Source organism: Procambarus clarkii, chromosome 50 (genome assembly GCF_040958095.1).
Source record: "Procambarus clarkii isolate CNS0578487 chromosome 50, FALCON_Pclarkii_2.0, whole genome shotgun sequence".
In the NCBI taxonomy this organism is placed as follows: domain Eukaryota; kingdom Metazoa; phylum Arthropoda; class Malacostraca; order Decapoda; family Cambaridae; genus Procambarus; species Procambarus clarkii.
Genome location: NC_091199.1, coordinates 21565538 through 21580427, shown reverse-complemented (window position 1 = coordinate 21580427; position 14890 = coordinate 21565538). Strand labels below are relative to the sequence as shown.

The 14890-nt window shown below is 43.0% G+C and overlaps 1 protein-coding gene across 1 annotated transcript in view; it reads left to right on the top strand.

Annotated features, from left to right (window-relative positions):
* The window catches only part of LOC138351685 (ice nucleation protein-like), a 17331-nt gene extending 2462 nt beyond the window's left edge, over positions 1–14869 (top strand). The window contains exons 2-6 of the mRNA XM_069303705.1: positions 2643–3185; positions 4082–4710; positions 6488–7341; positions 14183–14205; positions 14725–14869. Coding sequence (XP_069159806.1) covers positions 2643–3185; positions 4082–4710; positions 6488–7341; positions 14183–14205; positions 14725–14869 — 2194 coding nt within the window. The remainder of the gene's footprint in view (positions 1–2642; positions 3186–4081; positions 4711–6487; positions 7342–14182; positions 14206–14724) is intronic.
* Positions 14870–14890: the final 21 nt, after the last annotated feature.

Below are 14890 nucleotides of genomic sequence, written 5' to 3'. Positions count from 1 at the left end.
ATATATATATGTCGTACCTAGTAGCCAGAACGCACTTCTCAGCCTAATATGCAAGGCCCGATTTTCCTAATAAGCCAAGTGTTCATGAATTAATATATTTTCTCTATTTTTTTTCTTATGAAATGATAAAGCTACCCATTTCATTATGTATGAGGTCAATTTTTTTTTTATTGGAGTTAAAATTAACGTAGATATATGACCGAACCTAACCAACCCTACCTAACCTAACCTAACCTATCTTTATAGGTTAGGTTAGGTTAGGTAGCCGAAAAAGTTAGGTTAGGTTAGGTTAGGTAGGTTAGGTAGTCGAAAAAGCATTAATTCATGAAAACTTGGCTTATTAGGCAAATCGGGCCTTGCATAGTAGGCTGAGAAGTGCGTTCTGGCTACTAGGTACGACATATATATATATATATATATATATATATATATATATATATATATATATATATATATAACTGAAAACTCACACCCCAGAAGTGACTCGAACCCATACTCCCACAACTGGTATGTACAGGGACGCCTTAATCCGCTTGACCATCACGACCGGACAAAAGGAAGTGATAGCCGAGGCTATATGAACCACTTCCCCGCCGGCACTCGGATGGTAATCTTGGGCATAGCATTTTATCAAATCACCTCATTCTTTGGGGCACACGTGAGGAACACAAATGCAAACAAGCCTGAATGGTCCCCAGGACTATATACAACTGAAAACTCACACCCCAGAAGTGACTCGAACCCATACTCCCACAACTGGTATGTACAGGGACGCCTTAATCCGCTTGACCATCACGACCGGACAAAAGGAAGTGATAGCCGAGGCTATATGAACCACTTCCCCGCCGGCACTCGGATGGTAATCTTGGGCATAGCATTTTATCAAATCACCTCATTCTTTGGGGCACACGTGAGGAACACAAATGCAAACAAGCCTGAATGGTCCCCAGGACTATATACAACTGAAAACTCACACCCCAGAAGTGACTCGAACCCATACAAACCATACAAACCCGAGTTTTCAGTTGTATATAGTCCTGGGGACCATTCAGGCTTGTTTGCATTTGTGTTCCTCACGTGTGCCCCAAAGAATGAGGTGATTTGATAAAATGCTATGCCCAAGATTACCATCCGAGTGCCGGCGGGGAAGTGGTTCATATAGCCTCGGCTATCACTTCCTTTTGTCCGGTCGTGATGGTCAAGCGGATTAAGGCGTCCCTGTACATACCAGTTGTGGGAGTATGGGTTCGAGTCACTTCTGGGGTGTGAGTTTTCAGTTGTATATAGTCCTGGGGACCATTCAGGCTTGTTTGCATTTGTGTTCCTCACGTGTGCCCCAAAGAATGAGGTGATTTGATAAAATGCTATGCCCAAGATTACCATCCGAGTGCCGGCGGGGAAGTGGTTCATATAGCCTCGGCTATCACTTCCTTTTGTCCGGTCGTGATGGTCAAGCGGATTAAGGCGTCCCTGTACATACCAGTTGTGGGAGTATGGGTTCGAGTCACTTCTGGGGTGTGAGTTTTCAGTTGTATATAGTCCTGGGGACCATTCAGGCTTGTTTGCATTTGTGTTCCTCACGTGTGCCCCAAAGAATGAGGTGATTTGATAAAATGCTATGCCCAAGATTACCATCCGAGTGCCGGCGGGGAAGTGGTTCATATAGCCTCGGCTATCACTTCCTTTTGTCCGGTCGTGATGGTCAAGCGGATTAAGGCGTCCCTGTACATACCAGTTGTGGGAGTATGGGTTCGAGTCACTTCTGGGGTGTGAGTTTTCAGTTGTATATAGTCCTGGGGACCATTCAGGCTTGTTTGCATTTGTGTTCCTCACGTGTGCCCCAAAGAATGAGGTGATTTGATAAAATGCTATGCCCAAGATTACCATCTGAGTGCCGGCGGGGAAGTGGTTCATATAGCCTCGGCTATCACTTCCTTTTGTCCGGTCGTGATGGTCAAGCGGATTAAGGCGTCCCTGTACATACCAGTTGTGGGAGTATGGGTTCGAGTCACTTCTGGGGTGTGAGTTTTCAGTTGTATATAGTCCTGGGGACCATTCAGGCTTGTTTGCATTTGTGTTCCTCACGTGTGCCCCAAAGAATGAGGTGATTTGATAAAATGCTATGCCCAAGATTACCATCCGAGTGCCGGCGGGGAAGTGGTTCATATAGCCTCGGCTATCACTTCCTTTTGTCCGGTCGTGATGGTCAAGCGGATTAAGGCGTCCCTGTACATACCAGTTGTGGGAGTATGGGTTCGAGTCACTTCTGGGGTGTGAGTTTTCAGTTGTATATAGTCCTGGGGACCATTCAGGCTTGTTTGCATATATATATATATATATATATATATATATATATATATATATATATGTATATACACTGAGAGTTTACTATAGACTGAGCAGTAAGTATACTTGCTGGTTGGTCAGTAAACTGACGTCAAAGTCTTAATAACCCTCCAGAGGTTAATAGGCTTTAAGCCCAGAGCCAGCCATATATGTTTGCTGTGAGTTGGTGCCTCGCTTATGCCTCTTAACGAGATGTGGTTCAATGCCTCGTGACTCTAAAGCTTAATATGGAATTAGCTAAACTGAGTCAAAATATAGGTCGCAAATCGTTATGGAAATAGTGTGTAGTTGTGTAGGGTTGGTTCACTCCTGGCGATCAGAGATGGTTCACTCCTGGCGATCAGGGATGGTTCACTCCTGGTGATCAGAGATGGTTCACTCCTGGTGATCAGATATGGTTCACTCCTGGTGAACAGAGATGGTTCACTCCTGGTGATCAGAGATGGTTCACTCCTGGGGATCAGGGATGGTTCACTCCTGGTGATCAGAGATGGTTCACTCCTGGTGATCAGAGATGGTTCACTCCTGGTGATCAGAGATGGTTCACTCCTGGTGATCAGGGATGGTTCACTCGTAGTGATCAGAGATGGTTCACTCCTGGTGATCAGAGATGATTCACTCCTGGCGATCAGAGATAGTTCACTCCTGGCGATCAGAGATGGTTCACTCCTGGTGATCAGAGATGGTTCACTCGTGGTGATCAGGGATGGTGCACTCGTGGTGATCAGAGATGGTTCACTCCTGGTGATCAGAGATGGTTCACTCGTGGTGATCAGAGATGGTTCACTCCTGGCGATCAGAGATAGTTCACTCCTGGCGATCAGAGATGGTTCACTCTTGTTGATCAGAGATGGTTCACTCCTGGTGATCAGAGATGGTTCACTCCTGGTGATCAGAGATGGTTCACTCGTGGTGATCAGAGATGGTTCACTCGTGGTGATCAGAGATGGTTCAATCCTGGTGATCAGAGATGGTTCACTCGTGGTGATCAGGGATGGTTCACTCCTGGTGATCAGGATAGTTCACTCCTGGTGATCAGAGATGATTCACTCCTGGTGATCAGAGATGGTTCACTCGTGGTGATCAGAGATGGTTCACTCGTGGTGATCAGAGATGATTCACTCCTGGTGATCAGGGATAGTTCACTCCTGGTGATCAGAGATGGTTCACTCGTGGTGATCAGAAATGGTTCACACCTGGTGATCAGAGATGGTTCACTCGTGGTGATCAGAGATGGTTCACTCCTGGTGATCAGAGATGATTCACTCCTGGTGATCAGAGATGGTTCACTCGTGGTGATCAGAGATGGTTCACTCCTGGTGATCAGAGATGGTTCACTCCTGGCGATCAGAGATGGTTCACTCCTGGTGATCAGAGATGGTTCACTCGTGGTGATCAGAGATGGTTCACTCGTGGTGATCAGGGATGGTTCACTCCTAGTGATCAGGGATAGTTCACTCCTGGTGATCAGGGATGGCTCACTCCTGGTGATCAGAGATGGTTCACTCCTGGTGATCAGAGATGGTTCACTCCTGGCGATCAGAGATGGTTCACTCCTGGTGATCAGAGATGGTTCACTCCTGGTGATCAGGGATGGTTCACTCGTGGTGATCAGAGATGGTTCACTCGTGGTGATCAGAGATGGTTCACTCCTGGTGATCAGAGATGGTTCACTCCTGGTGATCAGGGATGGTTCACTCCTGGTGATCAGAGATGGTTCACTCCTGGTGATCAGAGATGGTTCACTCCTGGTGATCAGGGATGGTTCACTCCTGGTGATCAGAGATGGTTCACTCCTGGTGATCAGGGATGGTTCACTCGTGGTGATCAGAGATGGTTCACTCGTGGTGATCAGAGATGGTTCACTCCTGGTGATCAGAGATGGTTCACTCCTGGTGATCAGGGATGGTTCACTCATGGTGATCAGGGATTGTTCACTCGTAGTGATCAGAGATGGTTCACTCCTGGTGATCAGAGACGATTCACTCCTAGTGATCAGAGATGGTTCACTCCTGGTGATCAGAGATGGTTCACTCCTGGTGATCAGAGATGGTTCACTCGTGGTGATCAGAGATGGTTCACTCCTGGTGATCAGGGATGGCTCACTCCTGGTGATCAGAGATGGTTCACTCCTGGTGATCAGAGATGGCTCACTCGTGGTGATCAGAGATGGTTCACTCCTGGTGATCAGAGATGGTTCACTCCTGGTGATCAGAGATGGTTCACTCCTGGTGATCAGAGATGGTTCACTCGTGGTGATCAGGGATGGTTCACTCGTGGTGATCAGAGAAGGTTCACTCCTGGTGATCAGAGATGGTTCACTCCTGGTGATCAGGGATGGTTCACTCCTGGTGATCAGAGATGGTTTACTCCTGGTGATCAGAGATGGTTCACTCCTGGTGATCATGCAGAGATGGTTCACTCCTGGTGATCAGAGATGGTTCAGTCCTGGCGATCAGAGATAGTTCACTCCTGGCGATCAGAGATGGTTCACTCTTGTTGATCAGAGATGGTTCACTCCTGGTGATCAGAGATGGTTCACTCCAGGTGATCAGAGATGGTTCACTCCTGGTGATCAGAGATGATTCACTCCTGGTGATCAGAGATGGTTCACTCCTGGTGATCAGAGATGATTCACTCCTGGTGATCAGAGATGGTTCACTCGTGGTGATCAGAGATGGTTCACTCGTGGTGATCAGGGATGGTTCACTCCTAGTGATCAGGGATAGTTCACTCCTGGTGATCAGAGATGGTTCACTCCTGGTGATCAGAGATGGTTCACTCCTGGCGATCAGAGATAGTTCACTCCTGGCGATCAGAGATGGTTCACTCCTGGTGATCAGAGATGGTTCACTCGTGGTGATTAGGGATGGTTCACTCCTGGTGATCAGGGATGGTTCACTCCTGGTGATCAGAGATGGTTCACTCCTGGTGATCAGGGATGGTTCACTCCTGGTGATCAGAGATGGTTCACTCGTGGTGATCAGAGATGGTTCACTCGTGGTGATCAGAGATGGTTCACTCGTGGTGATCAGAGATGGTTCACTCCTGGTGATCAGAGATGGTTCACTCGTGGTGATCAGAGATGGTTCACTCGTGGTGATCAGAGATGGTTCACTCCTGGTGATCAGGGATGGCTCACTCCTGGTGATCAGAGATGGTTCACTCCTGGTGATCAGAGATGGCTCACTCGTTGTGATCAGAGATGGTTCACTCCTGGTGATCAGAGATGGTTCACTCCTGGTGATCAGAGATGGTTCACTCCTGGTGATCAGAGATGGTTCACTCGTTGTGATCAGGGATGGTTCACTCATGGTGATCAGGGATTGTTCACTCGTAGTGATCAGAGATGGTTCACTCCTGGTGATCAGAGATGATTCACTCCTGGTGATCAGAGATGGTTCACTCCTGGTGATCAGAGATGGTTCACTCCTGGTGATCAGAGATGGTTCACTCGTGGTGATCAGAGATGGTTCACTCCTGGTGATCAGGGATGGCTCACTCCTGGTGATCAGAGATGGTTCACTCCTGGTGATCAGAGATGGCTCACTCGTGTTGATCAGAGATGGTTCACTCCTGGTGATCAGGGATGGCTCACTCCTGGTGATCAGAGATGGTTCACTCCTGGCGATCAGAGATAGTTCACTCCTGGCGATCGGAGATGGTTCACTCTTGTTGATCAGAGATGGTTCACTCCTGGTGATCAGAGATGGTTCACTCCTGGTGATCAGAGATGGTTCACTCCTGGTGATCAGAGATGATTCACTCCTGGTGATCAGAGATGGTTCACTCCTGGTGATCAGAGATGATTCACTCCTGGTGATCAGAGATGGTTCACTCGTGGTGATCAGAGATGGTTCACTCGTGGTGATCAGGGATGGTTCACTCCTAGTGATCAGGGATAGTTCACTCCTCGTGATCAGAGATGGTTCACTCCTGGTGATCAGAGATGGTTCACTCCTGGCGATCAGAGATAGTTCACTCCTGGCGATCAGAGATGGTTCACTCCTGGTGATCAGAGATGGTTCACTCGTGGTGATTAGGGATGGTTCACTCCTGGTGATCAGGGATGGTTCACTCCTGGTGATCAGAGATGGTTCACTCCTGGTGATCAGAGATGGTTCACTCCTGGTGATCAGAGATGGTTCACTCCTGGTGATCAGAGATGGTTCACTCGTGGTGATCAGAGATGGTTCACTCCTGGTGATCAGGGATGGCTCACTCCTGGTGATCAGAGATGGTTCACTCCTGGCGATCAGGGATAGTTCACTCCTGGCGATCAGAGATGGTTCACTCGTGGTGATCAGGGATGGTTCACTCCTGGTGATCAGGGATGGTTCACTCGTAGTGATCAGAGATGGTTCACTCCTGGTGATCAGAGATGGTTCACTCGTGGTGATTAGGGATGGTTCACTCCTGGTGATCAGGGATGGTTCACTCCTGGTGATCAGAGATGGTTCACTCCTGGTGATCAGAGATGGTTCCCTCCTGGTGATCAGAGATGGTTCACTCCTGGTGATCAGAGGTGGTTCACTCGTGGTGATCAGAGATGGTTCACTCCTGGTGATCAGGGATGGCTCACTCCTGGTGATCAGAGATGGTTCACTCCTGGCGATCAGGGATAGTTCACTCCTGGCGATCAGAGATGGTTCACTCTTGTTGATCAGAGATGGTTCACTCCTAGTGATCAGAGATGGTTCACTCCTGGCGATCAGGGATAGTTCACTCCTGGCGATCAGAGATGGTTCACTCGTGGTGATCAGGGATGGTTCACTCCTGGTGATCAGGGATGGTTCACTCGTAGTGATCAGAGATGGTTCACTCCTGGTGATCAGGGATGGCTCACTCCTGGTGATCAGGGATGGCTCACTCCTGGTGATCAGAGATGGTTCACTCCTGGTGATCGGAGATGGCTCACTCCTGGTGATCAGAGATGGTTCACTCCTGGTGATCGGAGATGGCTCACTCCTGGTGATCAGAGATGGTTCACTCCTGGTGAGCAGAGATGGTTCACTCCTGGTGATCAGTGTGGGAAAACTTGACTCATGTAAATCATTTAAATTGATACTATTTTCGATAGCTACGAAGGACCACCACTTTTTGTGAAAAAGTGGAAAACTAGGTAGAGCAAGTGGTTTGATAGTAAATCCATGAACTAGTGTCCTATGGATGTTCTTAATTAATAATTCATAGAATATTAAAGGGACTGTATATTATGAGTCAAATTCACTCACCCAAAATAGGGGGTTACATGCAAAAACATTACTATATCCAAAGCATGATTTCAGTGCTGGTTCTTCACCGAAGTAACTAAATATTAATGAAAATTAAATGTATTATATAATAATAATTAGAGGCAAAGGTACCTCAAGATACTACAGTAATAAGGTAAAATATATAACCAAATCAATGGGTTAGTAGTATTGATCTCATTTGGAGATCATTAAGGTAGCTAAGTTATTTCTCTACAGAAAACAATTAACATCTTAGCAGTGAAAATAAGAGATGTGAAATTAGTTGCCACACTCCACTGAAGACGTATTGCATCGGGGAAATTGTTGCACGTGAAGGTGGGTAGCCTAGCTCCTCGGTTGATGTGGACTCGGGAGCTGTAAGGAAATTACAATGTAGAAATCTCCTACGTAAATAATAAAAGATATTTAATAATACGGAATTCTTCCTTATATGACTTAAACGATATATCTGACACTGTAGAATTCTTCTACGGACATGAATGACTATAAATTCCTATATAAATTACGGAATACGGCCAGAGAATAAACGTACTAGATTTTTGTTGTAAATAAATGGCCTAACGACAACTAGTCTAAATATTAACATGTGATCACAATGTTAAATAAAAGGTAAATAAGTTGTTGGGCCAAGTGTCCGTTGGTCGAGGGAACGATTCCAGTCCTCTGTCTTAAAACTGCTGTTGCTAAAACGTCAACTACGGGCCGGAGAATTAATTAGTTCCGGGACACTGCCGTTATATGCCGAAAGAACGTGGCACCGCTCTCGTGGTTGTTGGAGCGATTAAAATGATACTAAGCAAGTTCCTTGCAATGGCGCCTCTCTCTTGCACGCTGCTAATATGACGTTGCTAGTAGGAGTCTCCTTCCTCCCTGGCTGCGATACGCATGCGCATAACGCTCCAAAGTATTCTCGAGCTGTCGGAAAATCCGACACCATTTAATATATCATACAGACAGATAAGAGCTGTGTTGTATAAACAAGTTACCCATAGAAAACGTAACTTGTAGTGGAATTACCGTCTATAGAAAACGGGATATCATCACCACATACTATTATAATTCACCAGCTATTCTGCTGGGAATTGTTCTTAAATACATTAGTCTTTGGACTTTACCATCATAAAAACATCTTATATAAATTAACTTAATTATCAATATTAAAGTAGAGTAAATGTGACCCTTCTATCACGTTCTGAAATCTGGACAATGTAAGCCAGGCGTCAGAGTGGAGGAAGGAGGGCAGCCATTGTTGTTATATGAGACCAGAGGCTCACACGGGAGCAAATTCGGCTCCTGTTAAATTTACTTGGACGTAGTGTTATGGAACCCAAAGGTGTACCATTGTCAACACGCTGTCTACAAATACAAGTTAAGTGTCTATCCGAAACCCGTTTATCATTCATTTATGGCCATTAATGTCAGGATATAGGGTTAGCCGGTTAGAACGCGAAATCGCCTCATACTAAAGGTAATTAAGCCAGGTCTTTCATGTTCCATGTACTGTATACAGTTTTCTCTGAAATACTTGTCATATATAGGTTTCTGGCTTCACAGCTAGCGCACTTTTGACAGGTCAAGACGAGGATGCAAGATTATGTGCACCAGTTACTGGGTGATGGAAGCTACCTCAAAGAGGATAATTTGGTGTCTACACCCTAGTTATACCTGGTGGACTAACCTGCTGTACTATAAGATAAGGAACCTCATCAATGTATGTAGCTATTACTGTAGTTTGATTGGCTGCATATATATTAATATAATAACCCCCCCTAATGTGTAGAGGATCGATTTGTGAGATTAAGAGATTATTGCAGAAATACAGTCCACTTATCATTATACAAATTGCTATCGAAGTATATAAATTAACGTAAATATAAATTCATATAAATTAAATAAATATAAATCTCACAGGTCGGTTCCCACATTATTTGGTCATCTTCGAACCGGATGACGGATTATTTGATCCTTTGAACCCACATTTGGTCATCTTAGTACCGGATGAACCAGTTATCCAGTGGATTCATTAAATATACTAGTGCAGTGTTATTTAAACAAAGGCCAGCCAGTCAAAGACGGCAGCCTAGCCTCGAGGGAGCTCAGGAGCCTCCCTCAGCCCAGTTCAGCTTCGTCAGCGGTTTCATGCACACCCACAGATATTTGGTGGCGTGTTATTTCGTGAAATGACAGCGCTAATATAGAATCCAGCCAAATTAGTGACTGTGTCTTCGCGAGATTGTTCACGGATTTCGTGGTGTTACATTTCGCGAGAGATTATCTACGAATTTTGTGGACTTTATTTCGCGAGGTCACTAATAATATTTAATACTTCTAGATAATATTAGAAGTTTCATAGAGGCTAATTAAGAGGCTATTATCAATAATTGTGTATATTATTTCTCCAAAATAGAGAATTATTTAATATATATTGCACTAGTGATCACAGTATAATATTTACTAATTGCCAACCCACAACAGGGTAGGATATTACCATTGACTAGTTGAACTATTATTGTTCATCCTAGTCCCATTATTACCATAGTCAGTTGTACTATATTCAACAACCTAACACCATTAATGAATGGTGCAGACCCTATTTTGGGTGTAATTTTTATCAACTCGAATTGAGTTGTATATATAATAAATTACTTATGATCATTACACCTTTGAGTGATTAATTAGTGTCTCTACCATCCTAGGGTGATATAGAAGAGCTAACCTAAAGGTACTTCCAGTGACACTGGTTTATCACTCAAATCATTAGTGTGTATGATTGTATATATATAATGTGTATTAATTTTAAGTGCTAACCTCTAGTAGAGGTAGGATTATTGCCTAGTGAGTGCAGAATTTACCCTAGGCTACCATTAGTACTTGCTCACAATTTATGAGCCAGTGGTGCCCAATTAACAAGTCACCATGACTAATCCACAGAAAGCAAAGCGTGCTTTAATATTAAGCAAACGCCAACTGACAAGAGATCTCAACCAATATGAACAGTTGTTATATGAGCCTGTAATTAATTATCGTCGGTTGAAAATACCACTGTTGCAGATTCAAACCCAATTGCATATATTGAAAGCAAATAGGAAATCTTACCAAAATCAGGTCCACGACGACGACATAGTAGTTGAAGATGTGGAACCATTCCTGTCTGACCTTGCACAATATGAAGAAGAAACTCAAGCCAGGTTGGAACATTTACACAGGATAATTGAATCAGAACAAATAGCAAGTACATCAAATAAAGTAGATAATGTTATGGATGATCTGGATCTTTTTGAGAATAAATGTAAAGCCAGATTAGATCCTTTAATCAACAAGGATAAAGCTTCACCCAGTAAAGCTTCACCCACTACAGCTTCACCCAATAATATACCACCAGAAATTAAGCAGTTCTCAGACAATTTATCCACAGTCTCTGTGGTTTCTGAAAACCCAATACCTGAGGCTACTAAGTTAACATGCCTCCAAACTAGAGGTGAAGCTGAACCAGTAGTAGAAAATGTAAATGAAAATAGCGACAGCACTAATTTCCCAGTCCAGCCTCCTAGGAATAATGCTGGCAATGAGAAAACTGTCATACATCTAGTACTACAATTGCTGGATTTACCTCAACCTGATCAGACTGCTGACTCATTACAATCCTTCAGCATGGAGTTTGAGTCACTACTAAGAACATTCAGACTTAAGGTTGATATAACTACTAGTGAATGGATGACCAAAGTAGTCCTTCAGCGAAAATTGTCCAGCGATATACTAGATGAATTATATGCACATCAACATAACACCATCCTGACAGTACAGGACATCACTGAAGGTTTACATTCCATCATAAACAAACGACGAGCAAATGAGGAAGTTAAAGCCTCTTGCAAGCCTTCAGAAATAGAAAATAATAGTCAATTAAAGGGTAAAACAACCACCCCAAATAAACATCAACCAATTACTCAAACATCAAGTTGCAGAAAATCTGACAATGCAGCAGCATCCTCCAAGCCTACTGTTACTAGTTCACCCAAACCGGTAACTTCCAAACGTGCAGTAGGCTGGGGGACATGTATGTTCTGCAAAAAGAAACATTCAACATACCGTTGTGCTAATTATCCAACCAGAGACACTCGTATTGAGCGACTCCAGGAATTAGGGAGATGTTCGAGGTGTCTCAAGTCACACAACATAGACTATTGTGATACCCAATTCAACACCTGTAACAGGTGTAGAAGAGGTAGGCACCATGCAGCACTGTGCAAATATACGAAATTAACGTATTCAAGACCCAAGGTGGAAGATAGCATTCCCACCACAGTACAGTACTGCAAGGTGCAACAAACAAAGAGTGTCCATACGGCAAAGTCTAAAGGTAATACGACTTTGCCTACTGCCCAAATTACCATCCTGAATAAGAGGGCCAAGGTCCATACCCGTGGGTTGTTTGACCAAGGATCCCAGAGAACATATATCACTAAAAAGTTGGCAGATGAATTACAATTAAGGCCTGTAGCCCAGATGTCATTCAACATCTCAGGGTTTGTAACAGATGCAGGACCTCAAGTCTACCAGGTGGTACAACCATCAGTACGCTTAGGCAGGTACGTCTGTCGAGTACAAGCCATTGTGGTGGACAAAATACCAGTAGACCTACAAGTTCAAGGCCTGAGAGCAACAGCCAAATTCCTGAGAAATAGAGGAATAAAATTGGCAGATAATATTAAGTCTGATCACCTCACCGACTTCGGTCTCCTTGTAGGGACAGACTATTGTCATCAATTCATTGGTAGCCCTACTAAATATCAGGGTATAACCATGTTAAACTCTGCAGGAGGTAAATTACTCTCAGGCCCAGTATCAAGCCTGAGGAGACCTATGCCTGCAGATAAACAATACCAATAGAAATCTAAATTTGTCAGCTGATTATATTTCTCCAGTAGCATTATACTAAGGAGATTACAGCTGACTATAGTAACAGGGGTTGATGTTAGTATCATCATTTAAAGCTGGAGATGAGTTCATGAGGCTTCAGTGGCAAATCAGTGAACAGTAGCCTAAAACAGCTACAAGTCACTGCGACCAATGTCACTGAACCCACTGCAGTCTCAGAACCATACTTTACTTTAATGATGAGCTATTCAATCCTCTGAATCAATTAACTAAATTAAACCCCAATAAATCTGATGACTGATTTGATACATTTATTATTTAATCAAGATGTATTCCAAGGGCCTCAGTGTTTATATATCAGTGACCAGTTACCTGAAGAAACTTCAAGTTATATCTAATGTCACTGATCTCACTGCAGTCCCTGAATCATACTTGACTGTAGTACTTGATCACATCCAGTCTTCTGGGTTAAATAATATGTAATAAGGCTTGAATATTAGCCTTTCAAGAGTTGACAGGGAAATGAAATCGCATTAGACTTCTAACCCCTGCAACTCTAGTACGGGACATCCGTCCTGTACGAACAGACACACAAATGTGTGATTAATAACTACTAACATCAAATTAATGTAATAATTCGATGGAGGAGTATCGGTGTTCGTCTGTTCTAATTAGGACTTCGACCCGTGAGCAGCCCCTGGGGAATTATGTCGGAAAATCCGACACCATTTAATATATCATACAGACAGATAAGAGCTGTGTTGTATAAACAAGTTACCCATAGAAAACGTAACTTGTAGTGGAATTACCGTCTATAGAAAACGGGATATCATCACCACATACTATTATAATTCACCAGCTATTCTGCTGGGAATTGTTCTTAAATACATTAGTCTTTGGACTTTACCATCATAAAAACATCTTATATAAATTAACTTAATTATCAATATTAAAGTAGAGTAAATGTGACCCTTCTATCACGTTCTGAAATCTGGACAATGTAAGCCAGGCGTCAGAGTGGAGGAAGGAGGGCAGCCATTGTTGTTATATGAGACCAGAGGCTCACACGGGAGCAAATTCGGCTCCTGTTAAATTTACTTGGACGTAGTGTTATGGAACCCAAAGGTGTACCATTGTCAACACGCTGTCTACAAATACAAGTTAAGTGTCTATCCGAAACCCGTTTATCATTCATTTATGGCCATTAATGTCAGGATATAGGGTTAGCCGGTTAGAACGCGAAATCGCCTCATACTAAAGGTAATTAAGCCAGGTCTTTCATGTTCCATGTACTGTATACAGTTTTCTCTGAAATACTTGTCATATATAGGTTTCTGGCTTCACAGCTAGCGCACTTTTGACAGGTCAAGACGAGGATGCAAGATTATGTGCACCAGTTACTGGGTGATGGAAGCTACCTCAAAGAGGATAATTTGGTGTCTACACCCTAGTTATACCTGGTGGACTAACCTGCTGTACTATAAGATAAGGAACCTCATCAATGTATGTAGCTATTACTGTAGTTTGATTGGCTGCATATATATTAATATAATAACCCCCCCTAATGTGTAGAGGATCGATTTGTGAGATTAAGAGATTATTGCAGAAATACAGTCCACTTATCATTATACAAATTGCTATCGAAGTATATAAATTAACGTAAATATAAATTCATATAAATTAAATAAATATAAATCTCACAGGTCGGTTCCCACACGAGCGTAAAGTATTTAATTTACGCATACTTTATTAGGGAAGTAAAAAATAGTGACAAGTACTAATGTCACGAATAAATGTATTAATATGCAATATGTTTTTGCATAATGCAAGTCAGCTTATTAAGACTGCGTAAAATGAACGAAAGGAATATTATATAGAATTGTTTTACATTGCAATATTTCCCAATGTAGTTGTTAATTCACGTAAATAAGCGAGTTCAGTAAGCAAAAATATGCTGTATACATAAAAACAACTAAAAACGATTATCCTTTGTAAAGGAAAGTAATTAATTTGATTCTGTTTAAATTCAACTAAATGTGGAGATATTTCATGTTTCAAATTGCTGCTACCTCCCGGCGTCATGGAGACTGTAGGAAGGATTTGGTAAAATTCTGTGTCACAATAGAAACATTAATTGGATTAATTCTACGAATTAGTAAAATTAGTAATTACTATGGTTAATACAATTATGATGTATTATTATACAAAAATGATGTATAAGTGTTGGATAATTTCCAACAATCAGAGATACTTTACTCCTGGTGATCAGAGATGGTTCACTCCTGTTGATCAGAGATATTTCACTCCTGGTGATTAGGGATGGTTCACTCCTGGTGATCAGAGATGCTGGTCCACACGACTCTCCAGAGATGAGTGATGCTGACCCGTAGGCGTCTCCGAATGTTCAGTAG